The following is a 25929-nucleotide window of genomic DNA, read 5'->3' as shown; positions in this document are numbered from 1 at the left end:
CATTACTCCTGTCCAAGCATGTCCCATATTTACAGTCAGCTTGTGCAAATACTGATGTGTTTCATATGCTAAAACAAATATGTCTTTCAGACTGGCAATTCTTTATTCTCAGAGCTTGAGATATCCTCATTCATGAATATTGCCAAGAACCTTCTGGAATCTTGTTTCCTTCTCTTGTTGTTCCTGTATGCTTCAACTTCATCTAGTCCTTCCTTCCCTTTGGCAGATGACTTCATGTTGCTTCTATTCGCATCCCTACAAAGACAGACCTTTGAAGATGAGAATCTGGCTGCGGTCCGTATTATGGCCGGAGACAACGTGGAGATCTGCATGAATCTTGATGCGGCATCCTTCAGCCAACACAATCCTGTCCCCGACTTTATCCACTGCAGGTAACGACAAACTCCACGTACAGTGTATCTGTGTAGGTGTATACCTGTCGCATAGGAGCCTTCAGGGCAGTCGAAGAAGTCTCTATACTGTCAGAGTGGGAGGAGCATCGCTGCATTCGCAGTGCCTTCCAGTCAAGAAAAGGCTGGACACGTATTAGAAGTTACGGCTGACCCCAAATTGTAGGTTTCAAAATGGAGGACATTATTTGACATTAATATGAACTACTTTTTTCATAAGGAAATCAGTGACAACCGTGTTTTAAAAAAGCATTTTTGCAGATTCACAAACTGACCCTGCTAGAAGATCAGTTGACCTATTACTAATGGCTTATAGTGAGCCAAATTGTAGGCATTTAGGTTTTGGGGATAAGATGAAAGGTTATTGAGGATATTCAATTTTAATCCATTTGTGTATTAGCCCTAAATATGCATTCAGGTTGGTGTGGCGGCACGAGAAAATTCTTGGCCATCCAAAAATTGAAGTAATTTTCACATAGGTTTAAAAAAAAATGTATAGGCTCTATGAACTTACATTAATTTGCATTCAGGTTTCTGCTATATGAAAACGAGGTTATGTGTATAAATGATCTGATCAACTTTTAATGTTGGGTATTATTCTGTTTTACACTTGTTTCTATGTTTTGTTTTATGTGGCATTTTTTGAGTTTCAAAACATAAATAAAGAATTGAATTGAATTGGATTAGGCCTGGGTATTGGTGTCTGTTTGAAAAGAGCTTTAACTTAACCGGTGGAGATTCCTAGCTATATCAATTAAAAGTAAAAAGTGTTAAGAGAGATATGTTAAGAAGAGGCATAGAGTGCCAGGGTGTCATTTCATTCCCTGGGTATATGTTTTTAGTATACTCTCTGAGTTGATTGCGCGTTATTTCTCTTTGGAATTTGAGGTGACATAGCAGTAGGTTTCCTCTGTTTCTTGGTGAAGCAGTTCTGTGTTCTGTAGAGGTTGTCAAATGTGATGCAGTCAGCGGTGCAATTGATGAGGCCATCTAAAAGAATATCTATGAGATCATCTGTGACGTCATGATCACCAACTGAGGGAATTATGTTTACAAATATTACTTGAATGGAGCATTTTGGGTTCGCTTTGTATCCTTGTCTTTTCAAATACATTTTGTTCATGGCACACAAGTGAGTGTGTGTACACATGTCTGTGTCGTGGATGCACTGTGCTATGTGTCCTTTCTGGAAGCTCGCAGATCCTCATAATGGCAAACACAACAAATATCCGCGGTTTCGATTTATTCAAGCCTCTATTTTTGAACAAGGTGAATGTGCAGTGCTATCAATGCTACCTTTGGTAGGACACGTCAGTTGTTGTTAGATTGATTCGCATGGAAAAGATGTGTTTGTCTGAGTTGCCCATCCAACTTGTTGTTTTGCTAAAACACTTGCATATTCTGAGCAATATTTTCTTCATGAAAAGCTGGCATGTGGGTGGCTGGGGGATGTTGCGTGTGGTGCTCTCATGGGCGGTGTAAATCAGTTGGCAGCTGCACCAGAGAGACTGTGTGCCACATGGTACAGAAGAACTTTCACTGGTGCCGTCACACTTGCACAGGGTCTCTCATAACTCCTGCTGACATTCTGTGCCTTCCAGGCTCCCCTCCCCCTGTGACTCAACACGCGTCACACTGTCAGCGCTACTCAGCCAGGCAACAGCGTTCCTGCGCGTTCCTTCAGCCCCGCTCCAGACGCGCAGCACCAGCGTAGCGCAGAGCGCTGGGCACGGCATGGCAGCAGACAGCTGGGCCAGCGGAAGTGCCAAGGAGCCTCTTTAGCATAATGTTTTTTCAGCATGAACTCTCATATTAAAACGTCAGTGATTATCTACTCAAATGCATATGATCTGACTGCAGTTAGTGTCTTCTGCACAATACACCAGCTCACAAATCTGCTACTTTGCCAACCTATGAAATGTTTATACAACACTCCATACTGAAGACACAAAAATATTTTCATTGCTTTACAAACATGGACATCGGCCAACGCAAGCACTGCATTAAAATAGGAAACTGTAGTCCAGTTCTTGAAAAGATCTGCGCGTGGCTGGTTTTCTTGGCTCGTGAGGTACATTTCCTCATAACAGGAAAGCTCAGTTACTTTCAAATGTCTCAGACAGTTTACCTGATAATCTCACGAGTGCAGACGGCTTACCTTGGCCCTCATTCTGAACTGCACAGTACTGGGGGCACAGGCTACCGTACGGGAAGTCTGCCTCAGTACCATGCAACTACAACTTAAACCCCATGGAATGGGGAATTACCCAACATTTCCAAAGCAGGTGTTAAATGTATGCATCCCTCCTGTTGTCCCCTGACAGAAAAAACAAAGGGAATGAGAGGGCCTGCTGCTTCAGCTAAATCCTCAGGTGATTTTATCAGGTAGAATTTACATCTTGGGAAACTTGCCCCTGGTTCTCACTCACCCGGAACAAATGGTTGTGGGAAAACCAGCCCGTCTAGAATGGGTGGAGTGGAATTTCATGAGGCGATTCTGCTCCACCTACCTTGCAATGAGGGCCTTAGTGTTCAGTTTGGCATTGCAAAAAGGTGTAGGTGTGCGCCTGCAGACAAACATTTTAAAGGTTAATACAAGGACATAAGACGACAAATGAGTCTTGAAAAGAATGACTGGTCGGGAGCAGCAACGCACTACTATATCCTTTGCATGGGGATGTGTTGGTGTTCTTTAACTGACACTCTCTGCAGGACACTGCATTAGATCACGACATATCGAATCCAGCTCCATTATGGGGCAATCTTACCTTCGAGATAACAAGTCCTCACAGGACAAACATACATATTTGTCCATTTGTCAATTCAAGCTAAAACGCTGAAGCCCTGCATTCAAGACCACCACACCCGCGAGCAGTCAGCTGTATTCATGATTTACCCCACTCCCACCCCACTCTCGGCAAGTAAATGGTACAAACCCTCACTGCTCATGCAGGGATCTTTAAATATAGAGGGAAACCTTTGGTGGGGACTAAGACAATTTTCGAGTACGTGCACGTTATGGGACTGGCATTGTAAGATGGGGTAAGGGACTTTGGGTTTGCATTAATTTTTCTCCGATTAGTGTAGTGACCTCTTACATATCCATTAAACTCAAGCTTACTGCCAGCAACAGTCGAAGAGACGGCCATAGTCACTGGCTAGCACAAGTGCCTGCTTAAAAGGTATACATATGTGGAAATCAGAGGCCTCCACGCACTACCAAAGGCTATCCTTTCATATTTAAAGACCTCTACAAGTGCACTGGGGATTGTATTTTTTTTTATCCAGATGTGCTCCCACAGATGGAAGCACTTTCCGCAAACATGTTCAGTGCCAGCCAACCTGCTATGCCATGGTGAATTATGCAGATGTTTTTTGTTTTTTTCAGGGATACACTTCTGAAAAATAAAAAAAGCAATGTCCTTGTCACGCTTAAAGTGCCCTACCCTTGTGTGTATGACATCGTTGTTTTCTTTTCCCTGTAAGGGAGTGCAATGTCTTGGAAAAACAGACTCACTCGGAAGGCTAGACCTCCCATTGCAGTGGCAATGGTGGTTCTCACGCGGATGTCCCCCTGCAGGGTGTTTCTGATGGTGGAGCTGGCTTGAGCTCTGCCATCAAAAAAAGTCACATTCGATTAATTCTTGACATCCGCAGAGGCTGACATGCGTGGAGACATATACCTTTGATAGGGTTGTGGCAAGAACATTCGTAAAATTAATATTTTGATTAGCACATGCTCATGCGCAAAGCAGGTTGCATTCGCCTGCTCTCATTTTAGTGCCAAACTAAGCACCTGCTCTTTGCTTCAGTAGCATTCATCAAATGTTCAGCCTGCCTGCCTGAGGACGCCTCATTCAATGACCTCACTTATGTGTCTTTCTCTCTGTTTTTTAACAGATCTTACTTGGATATGTGCAAAGTGATCATATTCAGTTACCTCTTCTGGTTTGTGCTAACCATCATCTTCATCACTGGAACAACCCGGATCAGCATATTTTGCATGGGCTACCTGGTGGCCTGTTTCTATTTCCTGCTCTTCGGCGGTGACCTTTTGCTCAAACCAATCCGAAGCATTCTGTTCTACTGGGACTGGTTGATTGCCTACAACGTTTTTGTGATTACGATGAAAAATATATTGTCGGTGAGTTATTAGTTTTAAACACAATCCAGTGGTAGTTTTTTATATCACATCTCAATGTCATTGATCCCTTGCATATGCATTGGTCTAGTTTTATTTTATTTTAGAGTTTTTTTTATGTAGTGTTGCTGCACCTCAAAGAATTACATTCTTCCAAGCAAGGTCACAACTGTTTGATGCAAAATATCGTTCTTTAATCCCATGCAAATCCTATCCAGGCTCAAGTCCCATGTAGAGGAATGGACTGTGCATCTGAGCAAGCTGATGGTTAATGGAATGCTGGGGCACGGAATTAGAGCTTGTTTGCATAAACACAATTTCATCTGACATGATTTCTAGCATATTTCTGACAACCAATAAATGTTATCTAGCGTGTAAGTGAAGTCGGTCCGATATAAAGGGCAGTGGAGGCTCCTCCGCAAAGGAGGAGGAGCGTCGCCCCACTGTTGTCGGAGCACTGTTAAAGGAAAAATACAATGATAATAACAGAAGTTTTATCATTTTATTTTTATTATCTTCCAGCCAGGTTAGGGTGGGGCAGGGCCAGGCTCTCGTGACGTTGAGGGGGGAGGAGTGGTTGCTGCCTCATGAAATACGCATGACGGGCTGGCCGTCTGTCTTGGGATGGCCGAACAGTCATGCGCACTTTGCAATCATGAGGCTGCTGTCATGGTGACAGCAATGTCATGATTGGCTGAGGGGAGCCTGGGTGCTTCCGGAGGCAGAAGAACATTGAGGAGGAGGAAAAAGAGGCTGTGGCGGCAAGCAGGTAGCCTTTTTTTTCTTTGTAACCCCCACCCACCACCTTTAACTACAAGCCACCACTAATAGAGTGCCCTATACAGGTGGGTTGGTAATCTCTTTTTTGATCGAGATTACAAATAGGCCGGTATTTCCAGCGGAGTAATCCCTTGCAAAAATCAAATGGAAATATTATGTAAACAAAACTGAATTTGAAAAAATGGGAACTGTACAACATAATGCTTATTTTGACATGTTATTCCTCATTTCAGAAGTAAACGCTTGTAATGGTCCTGTGATAGTGCTGTAATACCACCTAGTATCATCAATCTTTTTTTTATTGAGCAGAATTATTATAGGAACCTTACATCGTCAAAAAATTAATTTCACATTGAATATAGTTGCTTGAAACTCGTAATATCAAATACTTCTTTTTTTTTTTTTAAAGTACATCAAGCATTTTAGAATTTCATCCTTAGAAAACATGATAATGCCAAAGCTTCAAACTAGACAAAGTGCTATTAATAAAGTGCAGCGCATTCCGGACCTTTAAAATACCAAATCACCTAATAGTGTACATATTAATCTAATTTCTTAAAACTTAATTCCTTCAATATTACATTCATTATTACAAAATCGCTCTTCATATTAAGTGCTGTGCATTTGGTTCCCATAAAATGCTTTCCTTGGATGTTTCCCAATGGAGTTAGTCTGAATCTTAATTCTATTACCCAACACCCGGTTTTCACTCAGATCCCCTCCAATCCATACCGAAATACGTGTAAACAGAGTATGATCAATAAAGTGCAGTGCTTTTAACAATTCCACAGTTGTCATATTTATCCAATCTGGCTTAAGTCAACTACTTGATTTACTAGTTTATCCACATTCCACACAACTGAGAATCTTTTTATAGCACCTACCCTTTTAGGTCTCGCCTAGGCAGCGCTTGCGCTGTCTCATTGAGATATGCAGTATATACTATAGCAGGGAAGCTTAAGCTCCGCCCACTTTCCGCCACTTTCCGCCCATCTTTTGGATTGGCATATATCCTAAATGCTGCATTCTGATTGGTTTTTGGCTTGTTAGTCCCTCTCCATGACGGCCATGTCGTCATTTGTGTCCTTCCATGGCTATCAGGCCGTTTACTGCACAGACTTCTTTCTTCCTGTCTCTCCCCCTGCAGTCTGTGACTTCTTGGTGGCCCCTGCCCCCCTCCATGCACTCCCGGTCATGATTGTGCCACTACAGGGGCCAGCCTTTGCCTTGTTCGCCGTGGTTGCCCCTGTCTGCAGGAGTGAAGCGGGAGCCCACCTGCTGTTGCGTGCCCAGCCTGTTGCATTACATTCCGAGGGAACCCCGGCTTGGGGATTTCCCCATGTATAGAGGAGGAGCGGGAGCCCACCCCGCCTCTGTCCGGTCAAGCGGGAACCTACCTCGCATTTGCGGCACTTATTTGGCGGGATCCCACCCCGCATTTGTGGTAGAGCTCCCGCCCACCCCGCATGTTTGTGCTGGCGGGAGCCTAGCCCGAGTTTCTGTGCCTCAGGGAAGAGTCATAGACTGTTACGGCCGCCGCCGGAAGTCAGGCGTGGGTTGCCTAGGCGTAGGCGGGCCAGCTAGCAGGAGAGAGGAAGTCTTGTGAGCTCTCCCAGCCTCAACAGGAAGCCAGGCGGATCGTGCCTAAAGAAAGGCAGGGCCCCCGTGTGCGGGTGGGAGCCCCTTATAGTGCTGGAAGAATCGGAGCCATGCAGGCTCCATTTCTGCCTCCCCCCATCCCGTGGAAAAGAGAGAGGCGGGTCCCAAGAGGCCCCAGGAGAGGGGCCAGCCAAGGCACATTGTCGGTGCCTTTCTCCCGACTTTCAGGAGACCGGAGGAGTGAAGAAGGAGAGCCCAGAGTGGGGCTCGAATTTGCACTCTGGTGGTGCCATCCTTCTGCTGCTTCCAGCTGCACCACGAGAGTATGGGCAGCTGCACCGAGGGGGCAATATTGTTTTTAAGTCCCGGAGTGGGGCTTCAAAGGCACTGTTGGTGCCAGTGCTTGTTTTTTCTTTTTGTTACAGACATTATGATTACTAGAGAGAAACTGTATTTAAAATACTTAACAGTACTAAGTATTTCTTCCCTGCCTCCCTTATTCCAATATGTGTGCATTCAGCCTGCTTTATCATTAATCAGTTTTATATAGCTCGGGCTCTACTTTAAGGTATTGGAGCCCTTTACATAAGCACTAGTTAGATTCCCATCCCTTCCTTTTGCACTTCTACCCTTTTAACCTCTCCTTCCAGGACATCCATCTCGCATGTCCTGGATAAGGCCATCTCCTGTGACCTCTCAATATTGTGGACCGGAAGGGCCTAAGGTTAGCGGTTCCTTAGCAGTACCCTCTGCTGTGGTATGCTTCATCTCTGCATCTAGATAGACCTATATACTATGGGGTGTGCTGTTGTCTCTGGGTTGTGCCATCACTGCTTCTGAGTTTACCCCACAGAGCTATATACTGTAGGGTATGATGATACACTTGAATTGTGACAACACTGCTAAAAAGGAAGGTGTACCACGTCAACATTTATATGAGGTAAATACTGCATGAAGCGGTGTCTATTCTTCCACATACCAAATAAACTCTGGCACGCATATCAGAAGTATCTAGTTCCAGGTGTACTGCTGGGAATGATTGTGATTTCCCCAAAGTTGTACATTTACAAACTTGCGTAGAAGAACCTATGCCTCTTAAAATCCGAAATTGTATGTGAATAGGGCCCTGTGTGTTTTGCTTTGTCCATATTTGCATATGGCTGGGATTTTTACTATTGTTTTCTTTCAATTTTTAGAGCATTATACCATTTATTTTATAGCCTAAAAGGCCACCCTCTTAAGATAAGAACTTTGCAGGACAGGTAATGCTTAGCGTTTTAGATTTGATCGTGGTCGGCAGCGATCAACATGTACTGTTTTTATTTTCACTCCACCCTTTCACACTGACCCACGTGAGTGGTGGTCGACTTCATGTATAGATTTAGAGTAGGAATGAAGAAATCTGTTCACACTGGTAAAATAATGTAAGCTTATTGGTTAACCGTGAACGGGTATGGACCATAAACAAAATAAATCCTACCTTCTTTCCGAACCATAGTCCACGTAAGAGAGTCAGTGGGAAGAATTGGAAGAAATTATGATCATTGCAACAATGATGAGTCCATTGAGCAACAATAAAAGTATAGTAAGGGATGAACAGCTTGCCATGAGTCATTCAAACTACTTCTGCTCCAAAAACCTGCTCCACTTTCTTCGTAAAAGGCCATCAAAGTGCTTGGGACCCTAAAAAAACGACTATTTCTGTGGTAAGCTTTCTCTTGGTCTGTAAACTAGGGAAGGTGGAGTCAGTCATCCATGCTAGTTCTGAAAGGAGCAGTCAAGACTATAGAGCAGCCTGGCACTGCCAGAAGAGCTGGTCTGACAAGACAGTGTGTGGGACGGGTTTTTAGCTATTTGTGGGCCTGTTTTTATGGTCTGGTGGGCTGGTTTCTAAATGTTGATTTCTCACAAATACTGCCTGTGGCAAACACAAAATCACACGGTCTCCCGTAATTTGCAACATACATACAACATGCATGTGTAAACGTTCAAAGTGGGCCTGACTTGCAAATGGGTTTCCTTTTTATGCAGTCAGATTTGATAATGGGGACCATTTTTAGGTTGTGCCTGCACAGTGCTTGCCCTGTGCTTGTGAAATCTCTTTTGTTTAATTTATCTTCGAAGGGGGCTCTTATCAGTTCCCATCATCGAATTACTGTTCATTCGCTTTTGTGTGGAACCTTTTTTTTTGTGCTAATTTCCCCTCGCTGCACGCATTTATGATACTTCTACTGAAGCTGTTCACACTGTATAAGCTCCATTCAATGTTAAGATAAGATCTCTTCTCATGGAAAAAGGCAGACCGCTTCTAGTAGTATGCTGGAATACTTGCTATTTACTACAAAGGGGCTGATTCCGATCCGGGTCGGAAGTGCACCGAACGCGATCCGGCCGGAAAAACTACGAGCCGTACACGTGTTTTCCGGCCGACTCGTACAACTGTACAAGCGAGCAAGTACGATGCGAGCTACGTGAAATTCACCAACCGAGTCGTTTCCGGGTCCGAACCACTCCGTATGACTTGGTTGGAAGCTAACCATGGCGTGCAATGGATGCGATTTACGACCAAGCTAGTACAATGTACGCGTCGGACAGCCTGTTCGAGACAGAGTGTCCGGTTCGCAAAACGCCTGGGTGGTTGCCTTTGGGGGTCCGCGTCGGAACCCCTGACACCCGCAGCCCTACGACTCAGACACAGGGGGAGACCCATGGATCTCCCCAACAAAGGCATATACGGTGCGGATAGCACTGACGCGTACCCACTGTAGGGGGCACACTTGTCCGCGACGTACCCATTTAGTCAATGGGAGCCCATGTACGCGTCCTATGACTGGCTCCCATTGACTCCTATGGGAGTCTGACCGAACCGAGTCCAGCAGCATACGGCCGCATCGTACTCGCTCGGTCGAACTGCAGGCTTCCGGCTCGGTCGGAAAACACTCCGGATCCGGCTCGGTCGGAGTGCTTTCTGACCCGGATCGGAATCGGCACCTTAGTTGTGTAAAGCAGATGGTTTAGCCTTAGACCATTGTGGCCAGGGCCGGACTGAAAGCCAAAAGCAGCCCAGGCAAATTTTGTTGGATTAGCCCCTCCCTGCATAGTCCGTCTCAGGTATCTCTGTTCGGCTTGTATTTTCATTGCATTGCACTGCACTGCTGGTCTACAGTGAGAGCGACCCGGAAAGTGAAAATCAGCCCCTTAAGTGAAAATCGGCACCCTGGCCTCTAGCCTACCGGGGAAATGCCTGATGCCCGGTATGGCCAGTCCAGCCCTGATTGTGGCATTTCGTATTCATGCCTTAGTACCTTTCTTTGCACTTTGTAGGAATTATTGGATTGATTGATATATTATTTTTTGTTTTTCCCCAAGTTAATTTATTTGGTCATTATGATCAAATTTAAAATGTTGTAATAAACATTGGAAGTTAAAAATAAAGATAATATACAAGAGCTATGCTATAGTTTACTACTAAACAGGCAGCCGCTAGTGCAGTTACTGTGCAGACAACAGGGCCGTGATTTAAATAGTGCAGCAGGTGCAGTAGCTCCGGGGCTAAAAGCTCTAGGGACCCCTCTCAATGCATAATATTGCTAAATGTTACTACTAAACAGGCAATCACAAGTACAGTTCTCTAACAGGCACTAGAGCCTTAATTTCAATGGTGGTGCAGTGGCACTGGGGCCAAAAGTTGTCATAACTCCTCCTAGGCACCAAATATTGCTATATTTTACTACTAAAAAGGCAGTCACAAATACAGTTAACTTATTTGTGTATGTACTTTGTGGGCTCTGGAAATTAGCCCCAGGACTTGTCTGCTTCCGCTTAGGGACTTTTTTTTCTGTTCAACTGTCTCTAATTAACGATCTTGATAGAAAACGACCAATAGAGGTCAGTAAAATACCAGAATTGCTTTCTGCTTGTTCAACTGCCTCTATTTAACTGTCTTGATAGAAAACTACCAGCAGTAGTCAGTAAAATACCACAATCACTTTAGCAATCTCGAAATTCCAGTCCATAGAAATTGTCTTCCACGAGCACCCGTAGACAATAATATTTTTTCCAAATCTTGTATTTTCAGTGATATGACCACCAAAGGCCCTGATTTTATATTTAAAAACAGAGCTTTGGACTATACCATATTTCTCTCCATGTGTTCCCATACCTGGCGTGTCACGCAGTTTAGTACTTACTTTCCCACCATGTTAAAGAACAGTAGATGTTTAGCACCCAGGCTAATGTGCTGCATAGATAAATACATATAAGGTCCTAAAGGCGAGACCGATGCATTGTAAATGCTTGTTGCATAGGCTTCCTCAAATGTTTTAGTGCAAATCATTTTATCACGCTTAGTATCATTAATCTTCAAGTGGTTTTAAGATGCTTGATTAGTGTACACTTGTGATGGAGCCCAGGGACAGTTTTTTGTGTGTCCCTTCTATGTCTATCTTTGTTTTACTTTATGTATTATATTAAAAAGATAGTGTGTGTTATGTTTAGCCTTATGCAGTGCAATAACTGCTAAAGATATCTTGTGTATAGACATAGGTGCAGAATGTCAACATGTGTATGCCGATGATAAATGTGTATCTTGTAGCATTTAGCTACAATGTATAACATTGTACTGCATTATATTATATACAACGCATTAAAGCATTGTTGCTTCTCAAAAATATAAATATATAAAGAAAGTAATAATTTCTTGAATGACCACCAATGAGCACTCCCAATAGGTTCCATGTTTAAATATTGATGTAAAAAATATCGATGAAAAAATATTGATGTAAAAAAATCGATAACAAAAATATCGACTCCCTATACTTACACAGGTAAGTACAATAATATCGATTCAAAAATATCGATGTAAAAAATATAGATGTAAAAAATATCAACTTAAATTAAATTAATTAAATAATATTAATATTATTAACAAAATAAATTAAATGTAATATATATTTTAACTAATTATAACAAACTTAATTTATTAAATATAAACACAGAAAAGTGTACATATACATATATTTACTTAAATACATTTTATTAACTATTATCTTTATTTAATTTATAAACGTTTTTAATCATATAAAAATAAAATAAACACATATATAAATAATTTAAAATAAAATAAAATATTCTATATTTAATTAACACATTAAACTATTTAAAAAAGAATAATACATACATTTAATAACAAAATAAAAACATTAGTAGTTAAAACGTTGGATAGCGAGGGGGTAAAAATTACTATTCCCACTCCAGTGAGTGCACCAGTAGGGTAAGCGCTGGATAGCGGAGGGGTATACATTACTATTCCCACTCCAGTGAGTGCAACAGTAGGGAAAGCGCTGGACAGCGGAGGGGTAAATATTACTATTCCTACTCCAGTGAGTGCAACAGTAGGGAAAGTGTTGGATAGCGTAGAGGTAAAAATTACTATTCCCACTCCAGTGAGTGCAACAGTAGGGAAAGCGTTGGATAGCGTAAGGGTAAAAACTACTATTCCGACTCCAGTGAGTGCAACAGTAAAGAAAGCGCTGGATAGCGGAGGGGTAAAAATTACTATTCCCACTCCAGTGAGTGCAACAGTAGGGAAAGTGCTGGATCCCAAAACAATAAAAAACAAAACCATCAGCATTTGTATTAAATTTAATTGCCAATATTAACATAATTAATATATCAATGTAAATATATTATTATTAACAAAGATAATACAAAATAATTAATTACACATTATTTAACACTATAATATCCACAACACACACCTAAAATCACACAATTAAATTGAATAATTACTAATTAATTTATGAAAATTAGTTTATTATTGTTTATTAATTACCCAATAAAAAATTAATTACTTACCATCTTTCACACCATTTACACATATAAACACCACAACACACACCTAAAAATTATTAAACAATTAACATAATTAATTACTAATTGGCTAATTGAAATTAATTAACAACTAATTATTAAACTATTATTAATTAATCAATTAACACATTAATTATTCAGTATATTTTATATAATTAAATTACTTCCCACCCTATTCCCCTATAAACCCACAAACCGCTACAGAACTAAAAACGCAAAATTCAAATTTAAAAAAACAAAATGAACTACTATAAATTATGATTTAAATCTATATAATTAAATTACTTCCCACCCTAGTGGAGAGGTGTGGTGCAGCGGCCAGGGCAGCTGATTTCAGAGCATAGGGTTCACGGTTTGATCTCCAGGCTCCGGCGGTAGATCAGCACCATATGACTCTGGGCAATAGTTCACTAAATTTACCCGACGGCCCCCAGCGTCTTGAGACCCGTAAGGGTGAGTAGTTCGCACTTTAGAAATATGGATTTTTACATTTTTTCCCCTATAAACCCGCTACGGAGCTAAAAACGCTGAACTAAACTTAAAATAAATTAATAACTAGTAAAATTCTAAAACATAAAATAAAATGACAAACCATTCTCATTAAAAACACTAAAATACATAACATTATTAACCCCTTCCCCGCTCATGACGGAGCCGCTCCGTCATGAGCCACGGTTGCCGTGTGCTCATGACGGAACGGTTCCGTCATGACACGCCCGTTGGCGGCCGCTCCGCCTACGCGGCGCTGTTTCCCCGCCTGTGCGGGGGGTCAACGCAACTGGGCGGAGTCATGACGGAACCGTTCCGTCATGAGCACAGCGCCACCGCGCTGCCCCCCCGCACCCCCCAGCACTGCGGTGGAATGTCCGCCGCAGCGAAGGAGTTAATCATTCGATATTTTTGTCAGCTATATTTTTGTAAACGATATTTAGTACATCGATATTTTTGTAATCGATATTACTTACCTGTCAGCCGATATTCCTGTTAACCATATTTTTGTTGTCGATATTTCTTCCCCAGTATATTTTTGCGGCGATATTAATGTCCCACGATATTTCTCCGTCGATATTCCTGCTCTGCACCCTCCCAATATAATTGTATTCTATAATTATGATTCAGTGTTGCACAATAATAATTAGCTGTCTTAATAAGTGGTGCTGATATAGTGAGAGGCCCTGATTTAGAAATTGGCATTGCAACGGAGTATACTCTCCCCCAAGCTGTCAGTTCACCACCCTAATATAGAGGTGGGAATACCGAAAGTAAGTCAATGACAGATCCTACTGTAAGACAATAAAAGCGAGATCCCCTTCAAAACCAAGGGGGAATGGTCTAGTAGACACAAAAAAAAGAATAAGTTCCCTAGGACCTACAATGCATAACTGTGAGAAATTGGGTAGTTGGTTGATTGGCGTGTGTGCACTTCTCAAGCAACAGCCAGAATCCTTGTCAGGATTAACCAAAAAAAGTTACTAAATTAGCCTGTGCTTAACTCTCTGGTAGCCTGGCACAAATGCAGTCAGGCTTAACTAACAGGTACTGTTTAAAAAATATTTATGCAGTATTGCTGTTACAAGCTCTTAGGCCCTGTCAGACTACAATTTAGGCTAACTGGAGAGCTTTATTTGAGACGTGACTCAATGGTTTGCCCGTCAAAATTGGTATGCTTCATTCTTCGTCCTCTCAGTCAAAGCACTAATATATGTTGAAGGTTCAATAGGGGCATTAAAATCTCCAGTCACAATGACTTTGGTCTGCTTTTGATGCAATAAGCTCATCAAGAAGTACCGGGACAGATGAGTCAGTATTAGCAGGCGCTGATCTCACATATGCCTTGAATAGAACTATGTTCAGCCCAGGGGGAATCTTAAAACTGATTCCCATTAAATCTACTGAGTCATCCTTCAGTATTGTATGTACGCAGGGAACAGAATTTTTTACAAGAATCAGTAATCCTACAGCCCACCCAAATTTCCTAAGTGGTGAGGCTTCCACATTATAAGTCTCTTGAAATGCACACATATAGAATTTACCTATGTAAGAGCCCCACTCAGTGTCGCATAATTTTGATTTTATGCCTGCCAAATTCCAAGACATCGCAGAAAGGCCTGCTTTTGTAGGGGGGGTCTGCTTTTTGTGGGATGTCGCTTATCCTTTGCTCAACGGGCAAACGTCCTGCACGCAATCCTATTCCAGCCCCCTTGGTCACCCACCACGATGTCATAAAATCAGTACTTTCACACTCTACCAGTAAGCCCACTCGATCAATGGTTTTATTCCCTTCCCACTCAAGCAGCAGGGTTCTGTCAATCAATTGGCCCGGAAAACCTGGCATGCATAAAAATGATATCTAGTTCCTGGCTAATTATACCAGTTGTGTCCTTAAGTGAAAGATAAAAATGGTCAACATGTTTAGATATCCTTTTTATGCATGCCAGGTTTTCCGCCAATAAAGTTTTTTGGATAAAACCAAGGCATTTTTAAATCACCTATTTTTTGCACTCACTATTTTGCACACTTCACAAAAATCAGCTCCGCTGTAAACAGGCATAGTAGCAGACCAGGGAGACACTCGGCCTCTCTGTTGGGAACCCAATGATAAAGCATGTCACCAACTAGGTTGGTGAGTGAGGGTTCTTTTTACATCTTAAAGTGATTGTCTACTGCTGGCTCTTTGTTGATTAGTTGCGCTCTTTCGTTGTTTAATAATGTTTCTGGGGGACTAAGAGTGTCTTGAATTACCCTCTCTCTCCTGTTATTCAAATGTAGCTGTATCATAGGCACCTTGTCTCTTCCCAGGTTGGGATCCTACAGAATCCAGTCCTCTGAGGTCATCTGGGCCCTCCAAGGGTCAAGAATCCCTCTACTTTTCATGTGAAGTAGGATGGACAGGTTAGAGACAAGGTTGATTTCTTGGGTGCCTGCATTTAGTGGTCCTTCAGTCCTTTTCTTCTATCAAGTTCTTCTTTCTTCTGGTGTATTATCCCTAAGTTCAGGAATGGTCTGGGGAGATGGTGGTGAGGTGCCAGTCTGAACCAGTGTATAATTGCCAGTGACTGAATTTTTTTTCATACCCTCTCTTATCTATTTTCTTGCATTATTTCACCACTTATGATAGCACTTCCACTTTGCTTTACTATAAACATTCCCAGAAGCCCTACATCCAAAATAGCTAACCACTTCCTTCATGTTGAAGGGCTCTGACACTCTCTTAACAACTCTCCTATTTAGAGGAGATATCCTCCCTTGTGTCAGGGCCAAAAGTAGGTATTCCCTCCTGCTAATACTATAACCTATAAGTCTAGGAGGAGGAAACCGGATCCTGCTAGCCCCATTTGGCAACCTCAAGTCAAAACTCAAAGTGCAAATACACACTGCAACCCATATATGTCATTTAACTTCAAGGCACTGGTGCAAGTTCCATGCCAATTTACAATGGCCTGAGTGAAAAGTTAAATTCTCCAACTATCATTTCAGGGGCAGAGGACAGCACAGTGGCAATGAATGGCTTTGCCACTGCAAACAGTCCTAAAACTTGGAAAATAGAGCCAAGAAAAAGATGAAAATTCTGGGGTGACTATGCAAAAAAGGCAGATTTTCTAATAAAAATGACTTGTTTTCATTATTTAACTATACAATAAATTATTGCAAACAGCATGTGATTTTTCAGAAAAAATATGCACATGTTGAGGAGTGAGTGTAATATTGAGGTTCAGTTTAACGTTCTATGCAAGGAAGAGTGAAATTGATAGATACTTTGAGACTACTTGAACAAACTTGCATGCGATATCCGGGAAAAAAGCAAGTGTTCTTTTTAAGTGGCTTCACTCCCCAAAATGCAACTGTATACAAAGTAATGTGTAGACTACATGACGCAGCAAACTAAAAAATTATGAAACATATTTATTTTTGTAAAAGTATGGCCTGTAGCATATCTCACAAGATTTGACATAAGGCTTTCATTGGTGTGGCAAGAATTGGCTTATGGAACAGCAACCTGATCATGACAATGTTACAGAAATATAGAATCAGAGCCACTCTTAACTTTGCACCATCAGCTCTAGCCATTTTGGGTTATTGAACATTTCCATGTACCACATGAATGTTCTTTTAATTGATGAATCACTCGCATACATTACTTTTAAATGCTAATTTAAGTACCCTAGTGGTGAGGAGTGCGGGGTTATGGCTGCATTTGATGAAACCAAGGTTCGGTAGGGTTTGTTTTTTCAAAATGCCAATATTGATAAGGAATATATTTATTAAGTGCTGCCTATCCATGACTGTTTATGCCTTTATAGCATTGTTTTATTCTGGCAGCTCATTTTTGTGCACATTTGTTTTGCAGATAGGCGCCTGTGGTTATATCGAATCACTAATTAAGAACAGTTGTTGGTTGATTCAAGTCTTCAGCCTGGCCTGCACGGTGAAAGGTTATAATATCCGTAAGTAATACCAAAGCATCTCGCCATCTTTAATCTGGAGTTAATGGAATAGTTCTCTAGCCTGAGAAAAGTGTTTTTATTGTTATTGGTATTTGTAAGGCACCTAGACGTGGGATTATAAACGCATTTTCAGGCACCTGTTCTGAATAATTGATCATTACTAAATTGCTACTAATTAAATGGCACAATAAAAACAGATTCTGTGGCAGTATGAGTGAAATGATGGGCAGTTTCCAGTTCATTTTGTATCTGAGGATATGTGATATACATTTTTCGTGAGATATGAAATGTCATTTGGTCTTTGAAGACCAGGAGAAAACATTAACCACATCTCAGACTTCATTAAAGCATTAATTTAGGATCCACCGTGTATACCACACTGGGTGATGTTTGTGTTCAGCTTGGCTTGGACAATGCCAAACCGCTCAACCACTCCCTTGCTACAGTCAGTAGAAATACCTTTAAATCAGCCAACTTCACATTCTCCTTCTTATCTTTTTACAATGGACAGAATTCAAATGCTAATGATATATTAGGATTTTACGATAATCTTATACCAATCTGCTATCCTTTATTGTATTTTAGGGACTGCTATGTAAATGTAAAATGCATTTTGCTTACAACTCATCTTGTCCACCTCCTTTTGGACAGTGCTTGTCAGAACTAAGCTGAGACAAAATAATCTTGAGTAAACAAACATTGATTTTGCTCAGCCGACTCTTACAGTTTTTAATTCTTTCTCTGTCTTTGTGCCAGAAATCAAATTTGGCTAGCAGAAAGATCTCTGGAAGTTGCACAACAAATTAGACTAGTTGGTGATCGTATGTTACATTGCATGCAGCAGCCTACATAGAGAAAAGGGAGAGTGGGCGTTCTTGCTCAAGGGCAGGGAGGGAGTGGCTTGCCCACTGTTGTGCATACTGACTGTTTGGTCGGTCCCAGGGCTGACCAAACAGTCAGTATGCACAACAGTGGGCAAGCCACTCCCTCCCTACCCTCGAGCAGGAACGCCCACCCCCAACCAGGCACTTCTGCTTTCTCGCAGTGCGAGAAGGCAGAAACATAAATGGTAGTTATTACCATTTATGTTTCTGCCTTCTCGCACTGCGAGAAATCTGGGGGGCGGCGCCCAAATGCCCCTATAGAGGAGCCGCCACTGCTAGTAAGGAAGCTTTCAATAAAAGGTACAAGTAATTATTTTAGTGAGAAACAGAAGTCAAATATGATACATTTAGCTATTGTTGACCCATGGGTAAAAATGATTTCCTATAGACTGTGCCAGTGTTCCCAATAGTTCTCATGAAACATTTTGAAATAGAAAATGCAAGATAATATGTAGGAGTAAATATGTTTATGAAGATGTATATTCGCATTGTGTGAATTGCAAGCATGAATTTGCACTGGTAAATCATAGCATTTGCAGACCAAAGCCTAGATTTACTAAGATTTTTCATCTGCGTTTTTTGACAAAGCCCTAATGCCAAATCCATTTTGAGATTTTTCAAGCCATGCAAAGTCGATTTATGTGGCCTTGCGTGCCTAAGTAAATACAAAGTAACGTAACTCAGCGCATAGTGCTGCCTTGTGTTACTTTGCATCAGGGAGGGTGCATTGGCGTTCCTGTATATTCACACATGGATTTTGGGTTTGCGACAAAATCATACTCCTTCCTGGGGCTGGCGTAACAAGGAGAAATAGCTTTATTTCTGTTAGAACCGGGGTCTCTAGTTGGCAGAGGTATGCACCCTAGCCCAAGTAGGGACCACCGTTTCCGACAGGGTAGCTTGGCGCAAAGCAGGTAGGCTAAACGCAGGAGGGCATGTCACTCTTTGCCCTGATTGTAGCGGTAAAAGCGCGGGTCACCCTTCGGCACTTATTGTATTTGCTGGCCGTGTCTGTTTAGCTGCGTGGAGCCAAGAAGGTGCAGAGTCAATAATTCCCGTTCACGGAGGGTATGTTTTCAGGGGAGAGCACCCGCACCTCAGCACTGTTTAGCAGTGGTGAGGCGCCCAGAGGCCTAAGCCCAACAGAAAGGTACGGTAAAAATGGGAGGCACAAGGGCAAAAGTGTAAGGGGAGACCACCCTAAGGCTGACAGGTCCAACAATTTCTCTTTGTACATTCTGAAGCACACATAAAAAGAGGAAATATCCTTAAATGATACTTTATGTGTAAGAAGGTATGCTTTCCTGCACAAAGACTATCCTGCCCATAATGTAGCCACCCTTGCACCATGACACAAGGGTGCCTGCATTGGCTCTAGACAGCCACAAGTGCCCCAGCACAGGGAGAGAGCTAAACAGCACCATATCTTTGTAAATATGTTACAGTTCAGCTCTCTCCTGTTCACGCAACACAGAACTGCAACTTGCCTTGCTGCACTGTGTAAAATGTTTGTAACTCTGGGCCCGTATTTACTATGATTTGACACAGCGAAACGCAGCAAGACAACTTCCTGAGCTGTGTCAAATGGAGAAAGCATCTACGCTGGGGCACACAGTGCAGCCTGCAGCCAATGCAGGCACCCTTGTGCCATGGTGCAAGGTTGCCTGCATTACAGGCAGGTTTGCTGCATTTGTGCATGAATGGACACCTTCCTTCACAAAAAGCAAACCTCAGAGGCATTTTCCTCTTTCTACCTGTGCTGCAGAATGGAGCGCACATAAAAAACAGAAATAACAAGGAGAAATTAGCATATTTCTCCTCGTTACACCTCACCAGGGAAGGCATAGCAATTTGATTCATTCTTAGGTTTACTGTTCTTAGTAAATCTGGGAATGCGCGAAACACCCTGGGTGGATGGGAATGCTCACACTCCACCCATGGAATGACTTGCCAATGCAGAATAACCAAGGCAGTGACTTGCTCTGCCTTGCATTACTTCAGATTTACTATGCCACGCAAGGTGGCGCTCCATAGCATGGTAAATATGACAAAGGCTTGTGCTGCTTTGCGTCCCCTTGTGTGACGCAAGCGCAACCATGCCCTTGATAAATCTGGCCCCTGGGCCCTAACAGCTACTTACCTCTGCATTCAACAACCTACTATTTGCTCCACCACTCTAAACGCTCGTTTTTGCTGTGTCCATTTTAGTTGTGGAATTTCCCTGACCTTCTTGCACCACAAGAATTGCAAATTGGCCTTACAAGAAAAATCTCTGCTATTGCATTTCAAATCCTCGTCAATACACTTTCTCCTCTTTCATAAACGTTTAATTAGCCTTTACAGAAGTGTTTTACCTGTTTTGTGCTTTTGATCATTGCCATACTATGTGTGGGTACAGCGTTTTCAATGTAAAAGTACATGACAATTTACAGAAACGTGTTTTTTATTCTCTCACCTGTGTGAATTTCTAACATTAAGTAGGGTATGCTAGACTTTGCATCCATGGCTCCTCGATCAGCAAACGTTTCAATCTGGACTGCGTTATTCTTCCACTGTTTCATTTAAAACTCTTCATGTCGATAGTGTTATCTTTTAAACTTGTTTTTGAAAATAATATTATTGTATATGATATTCTTCTATTTTGTGTTACTTCTGATAGCTAAGGATCATGCAAACTGCCAGCTGCCAAGTGGAGAGGCTGGAATCATCTGGGACAGTATCTGCTTTGCCTTCCTGTTGCTGCAGAGGAGGGTCTTCATGTCCTACTACTTCCTCCATGTTGTTGCGGATATAAAAGCTTCACAGATCCTCGCGTCCAGGTGTGTGTCGCTTAAAAGCAGACTTTATATGGGCGGTCTTGGATTAAACCTCCTTTTACACATAGCCACAGGGCCGGCTTTAGTGCTGGTCGCGCCCTGTGCGACAATGTTTGTTGGCGCCCCCAATGACCACCTCCACCACGGATTCTCTCACTAGCACCCTTTAACAGTGACCAAGTCTCCATAACCACACTCTCTCAGATGCATTGAATTAGTTATATAGCGCCACTCATACCAGTGTAGGGTGTCCGAGCACTTTGCATCACGAGACAATCAACAATACGTGTGTAAATCAGTGTATAGGAAATGTTACATAAGCCAAAGGACTAAAAGTGTAGGAGTCACATGTCATCCATACTGGTAGGCAGTATATTTTAAGAGTTCTGGTGTGGAGAAGTACAAACTCAGAGTCGAAAAAGAAACAGCATAGTTAGGAGTTTTCTTTAATAATAAGAATCGATTTCTAGCCAAATTAACCCTTTTTGCAACATTAATCAATGTTCTAATAATGTATGCTTTGCAGTGTATATGCAGTTCTAGGATGAAAGTTAATAGCTCGCTGTTCTATATTGGGACTTTAAGTTATAAATTGCAAGTAACAAAAGGATGTCTCTTTTGAAAGCAGTAACCTGCTGACCTGTTTACATCATACGCACTCTGTAATCTACTTGGTACACGTTCTTTACAGCAGGCATATTAACCCTCTGCACTAACTTCACATAAGTCAAAACCTCAACTATACAAAATGCTGATCTCTCTCTCCAGGAAGATAATTAATCACACGAGTTATCTTGACATTTATGTGAGGCCTGGTAATTGCCGGGGGAAAAACGCTGCAGCAGGTGCTTCAAAAGCATAATGAACTTTCAAACACGGCGCCCCCAGGAAGCCAGCACCCGGTGCGGTGGCACCGGTCGCACCGCCCTAAAGCCGGCCCTGCATAGCCATGTAGTGCTGTTTCTTCCCCCTGATAACTTGAATTGATGACTCAAGCTTTGGAAGCGGACAGTGTGCCCTCTGTTCATCCTGGATGTCTCAGGGGACTTCACTTCATATTACAGCTGACCTGTGGGATGAGCACATTTTTCTCACGATCTGCAACCGTAGATCATCTAATTGCTTAGAACTGCCATCTTAGAGAAATCTCCCACGTCTTTGATTAATTTGTAGGATTTACGCTGAGTGTTTCGAGATAAAAAATAACATCACAGCAAACTACACAATAAACTCTGAGATAGAAAACAAAGTGCATTAAATAATGTTGACCTGGTTGAAAACAATATAATGTTTCCTGCCCCCAATATAAACTGAGGGCATAATTGGAGCTTAACCCGAGGAGATATTTGTGCTATTGAAGAGGTAAGGTTGAAGTCAGAGTGAATGATTGCAGCTTATAGGCTAGTAAAAAAATATAATTTTGAGCATTATGTTAAAGGCAGATGAATAGACAAAAGACTTGAAAGTAGCAACGCTGTCTGAGGGTAGCTATTAGTGTTAACAAGGTGCAGGGGCATGGTTCAGAGCAGAAGGCCAGAGAACAGAGACATAAGAAATATAGAAGGGTAGTAGAGACTATAATTAAGTAAAGCAGGACATCTGGGAAGATGTGGAATTTCAGTTTCAGGAGGTTCTATTACCAAAGTGCCTTGGATAGTAATGTACCTGTGAGAGTGCTTTCTGCACCCCCGTGGCAATTTAAGTATTACAGGAGGGGCTGCATATTTTTCCACAGACTTCATGTAATAGATACAGTGCTGGCACATAGGTAGCACTGGCACTATCCTTGCACTATCCCAAAGAGGCCTTCCCTCACTTGCATGGAAGTGTGGCCCCATGCACATGAGGGAAAAACTGTGCCTCTTCACCTTTGCTGTATTATGGACATGAGTGCAGAGGTAAAGAAGCTATCAGAAGGCATATTGATGTTCCACAAAGAGGTGGCATGCAGTCAGTGTGCCTCTCTCTTCTGTCTGTACCCTTCTGCAGGGCTGCAAGGGGGTCCCAAGGACCTCCCGGACATCTCTCTGCAGATGAGGGCACTCACTCACTGTACCTGCCTGCAGAGAGATCTCTCCCCCCTGAAAAAGCAGACTCGGTGCTTAGTGCACTATGAAAGACGGGCTGGCTTCTTCAATCAGATGGTCACTAATGAGTGTCCCCAAGGCATGTAAAGTTCTCAACTGCCCTGGGGGCAATGTGTTATCCATAATAGGGCACCATGCTCCTATTTGTAGTTTGCGTACCAGGTTAAAGGTGCACTTCTGCTAAAAGAGAGATAGTGTACCCTTACTGAAATATGGCACAGGGTGAAGCATGTTTAGATGCATGCAAAGAGATTGCTAAACCCAAAGGGGCTGGGTCACAAAAGCATTTATGAATAAGGGCATTAGTACTACAGTCTAGCATACTTTTGTGAATTGGCCCTAAAGCATCCAACTCCCTATTAGTAAAAGTACAAAGAGGAAACAGTTCTGAGGAAACAGTCCCTTCAATATGTGCTAAATTCTATGAATAATAGCTTACTATTCAGATTTTATTACCATTTAAAATATCTTGTGGCCAATTTACAAATGCAAATAAGGGTACAAGTAGAATACTACAGCGGCAGTACCTCAAAGTCCCTTTGTGGCTGGGCATCAAGTGAGAGGAAAAGGATGCTGATGGAGAGTTCGGAGTGTTGACAAACATGCCAAAAGATGCAGGGATCATATATGTTTTGCACAGAACCATGTTGAGTGTGTTTGTGGGATGTATGGGAGAACTAAGGAGGGGGAGGCTTTTTAATCATGTTAAAACTCACATGAGTGGGCAAATCTTTTATTTTTGAGGGATAAAAGGAGGAGAGACATTGCATGCAACACTAAACTTGCACGCTTTGGAGGATTCTGTTCAAAATGTGGATTTCAGCAGAAGTAGAAATAGAAAACTAACAATGAAAAGTAGGAGAGCAGGATCTCTGCTGTTTAACACCTTTAGCTGGGAACTTACAATTGAGGAAAGATTTGTTAAGGTAATGTCTTGATTCCATCTTATAGTCAGGAGTGAAGGTAAGAGAGGAGATGGTCAGAGTTACTTGTAGGTTCTATATCCAAACCATATTCTATCAAAAGGGGCAAGAGAGTGAGGTGTTAAAAAGCACAAGCATGGTACTGAACTTTAAAATACCCTAACGGATGCCAAATATATACATGGCCTTTGTTTACTGAGCCATTGATCGAAATGTGCAACACATGACTGAAAGGAAATCCGGAAAAACTTAAAGACAAATGTGAGGTTCTGATCAAGATTCCATGGGGTGTGTAGAGTGAGAATAATTGTGAATAAATATAAAATATTTCACTTTTAGTGTCCACTCCACTTGTGACCTAACAGTCCATTTCCACTCTCAGAACCCAGCTTCCCCTCCAATTACTCATTGACTGTACTTTTCCCTTTTACCCTCTTCAGTCATAAACTGCCATTTGGCTTGTTTCGTGATTTACAAATAGCACATAAACAAATACATCTACACATGGGATGATTGCATAAAACACATGTTTAAAATGATACGCCCTTTGCTGGATAGTTGTCACTCAATGTTAAATACTGTCTGAGTAATCAAGAGTAGTAGCAGGAAGCCAGTGCAATATAGCCCAAAAATGCTAATGCAGTGTAAGTTAGACCGAAGTGTGTGTTTGTGTGCGTGTGTGTGAGCGAGAAAGAAAGAGAGAAAAACAAGGACATAGATAAAAAGAGAGAGAAAGATAGGGAGGAAGATGGAGAATGAAAGAAAAAAGAAAGATATACTGAAAGTGGGAGTTTACTTCCAAAGTGCTTCGAATTTTGCCTTTTTAGGCTAGTATATCAAATTCTAGAACCACCAACATTGGAATTTCCCTTGCGTTAACATGCACTTCTTTGACCACGAATCCCTAGTTGGTTACACATTTACATCTAGCTCAATTCCTTAAAAAAAAAATAACATTTGAAACAAATGGGCCAAGTGTCAATGACCTCTATGAGTAAAAAAAATAGGCAGGCAACATATGGCAGTCAGATGGTAAAACTGGGAACACAGTGGTGATGGCGAGCAATAGAGAGAATCATGAAGACAGAGACTAGGCCTAATGAACATACCAATAAGATTGAATTAATTCAGTGCGTTACCCCTGCTTACTAAAAGGGAGAGATAAAGAGGGGTTTTAGAGAGAGTGAAGCTTGAATATGGAGTGAGGGTGGACGAAGGATGGTGCAGACGGAGGATGGTGCAGAGGAAGAAGGAAAGAAGGGCAAGGGAGGGAAGAAGTGCAGTAGAAAGAAAGGAAGGGCTAAATGATGAAGGCATGTAGAAACAATAGGAGAGGAAAGTAAAACAAAAATGAGGGAGGGAGAGATGTACAGGATAAGACCAGGAGGCGAAAAGAGCATTAAGAGAGAACGACAGAGAGAGAGAGAGAGAAAGAGAGAGAGGGAAAGATACATTGAAGAAAGAGAAACAGAAGTCAACAATAATGATTTAGCTAGAGAGAGAAAAAGATAAATACAGAGAAAGAGAGAGATTGAGAGTTCAACAGTGTAACTTTTTAACATTTTCCTTTTCTTCTTTTTTTTGTAGAGGAGCTGAACTTTTCCAGGCTACAATTGTTAAAGCTGTGAAGGCAAGGATTGAAGAAGAAAAGAAATCAATGGATCAGCTGAAGAGACAGTATGCTTTGCTTCTCAAACATGTTCAGTCTTTCTTTGTCTAATGTATTTTGTTTATTACACATCCAACAAATTCTTGTGAGGTTTCATATGTTCAATCTAGGACATATATAGTACTAAATAAAGAACAGCTCTTTGTACTATAATTTAGATACTGACCTGAAACATAAAAATACATTTGATTCCGAATTTGTGCTTCAGAAATGCTTTTTGCAATGTACTAAACCCATTTTAAGGGTCAGTAACGTTTTTTCTGACTTCTACAATGGGTTTAAAAATTGATTAAAAATCACTATT

The 25929-nt window shown here is 41.8% G+C and overlaps 1 protein-coding gene across 3 annotated transcripts in view; it reads left to right on the top strand.

The window, feature by feature from the left end:
• The window catches only part of PIEZO2 (piezo type mechanosensitive ion channel component 2), a 1161909-nt gene that overhangs the window by 866453 nt on the left and 269527 nt on the right, over positions 1-25929 (top strand). For all 3 annotated transcript variants that reach the window (XM_085607342.1, XM_085607341.1, XM_085607340.1), the window contains 5 exons: positions 227-392; positions 4311-4554; positions 17150-17246; positions 20790-20949; positions 25544-25633. In XM_085607342.1, the coding sequence (XP_085463468.1) occupies positions 227-392; positions 4311-4554; positions 17150-17246; positions 20790-20949; positions 25544-25633 (757 nt within the window). The remainder of the gene's footprint in view (positions 1-226; positions 393-4310; positions 4555-17149; positions 17247-20789; positions 20950-25543; positions 25634-25929) is intronic.

The sequence above is a fragment of the Triturus cristatus genome, chromosome 5_2 (assembly GCF_964204655.1).
Source record: "Triturus cristatus chromosome 5_2, aTriCri1.1, whole genome shotgun sequence".
Lineage (NCBI taxonomy): Eukaryota > Metazoa > Chordata > Amphibia > Caudata > Salamandridae > Triturus > Triturus cristatus.
The sequence above is the reverse complement of the archived record's forward strand: the minus strand, read 5'-3'. Positions and strand labels throughout refer to the sequence as shown.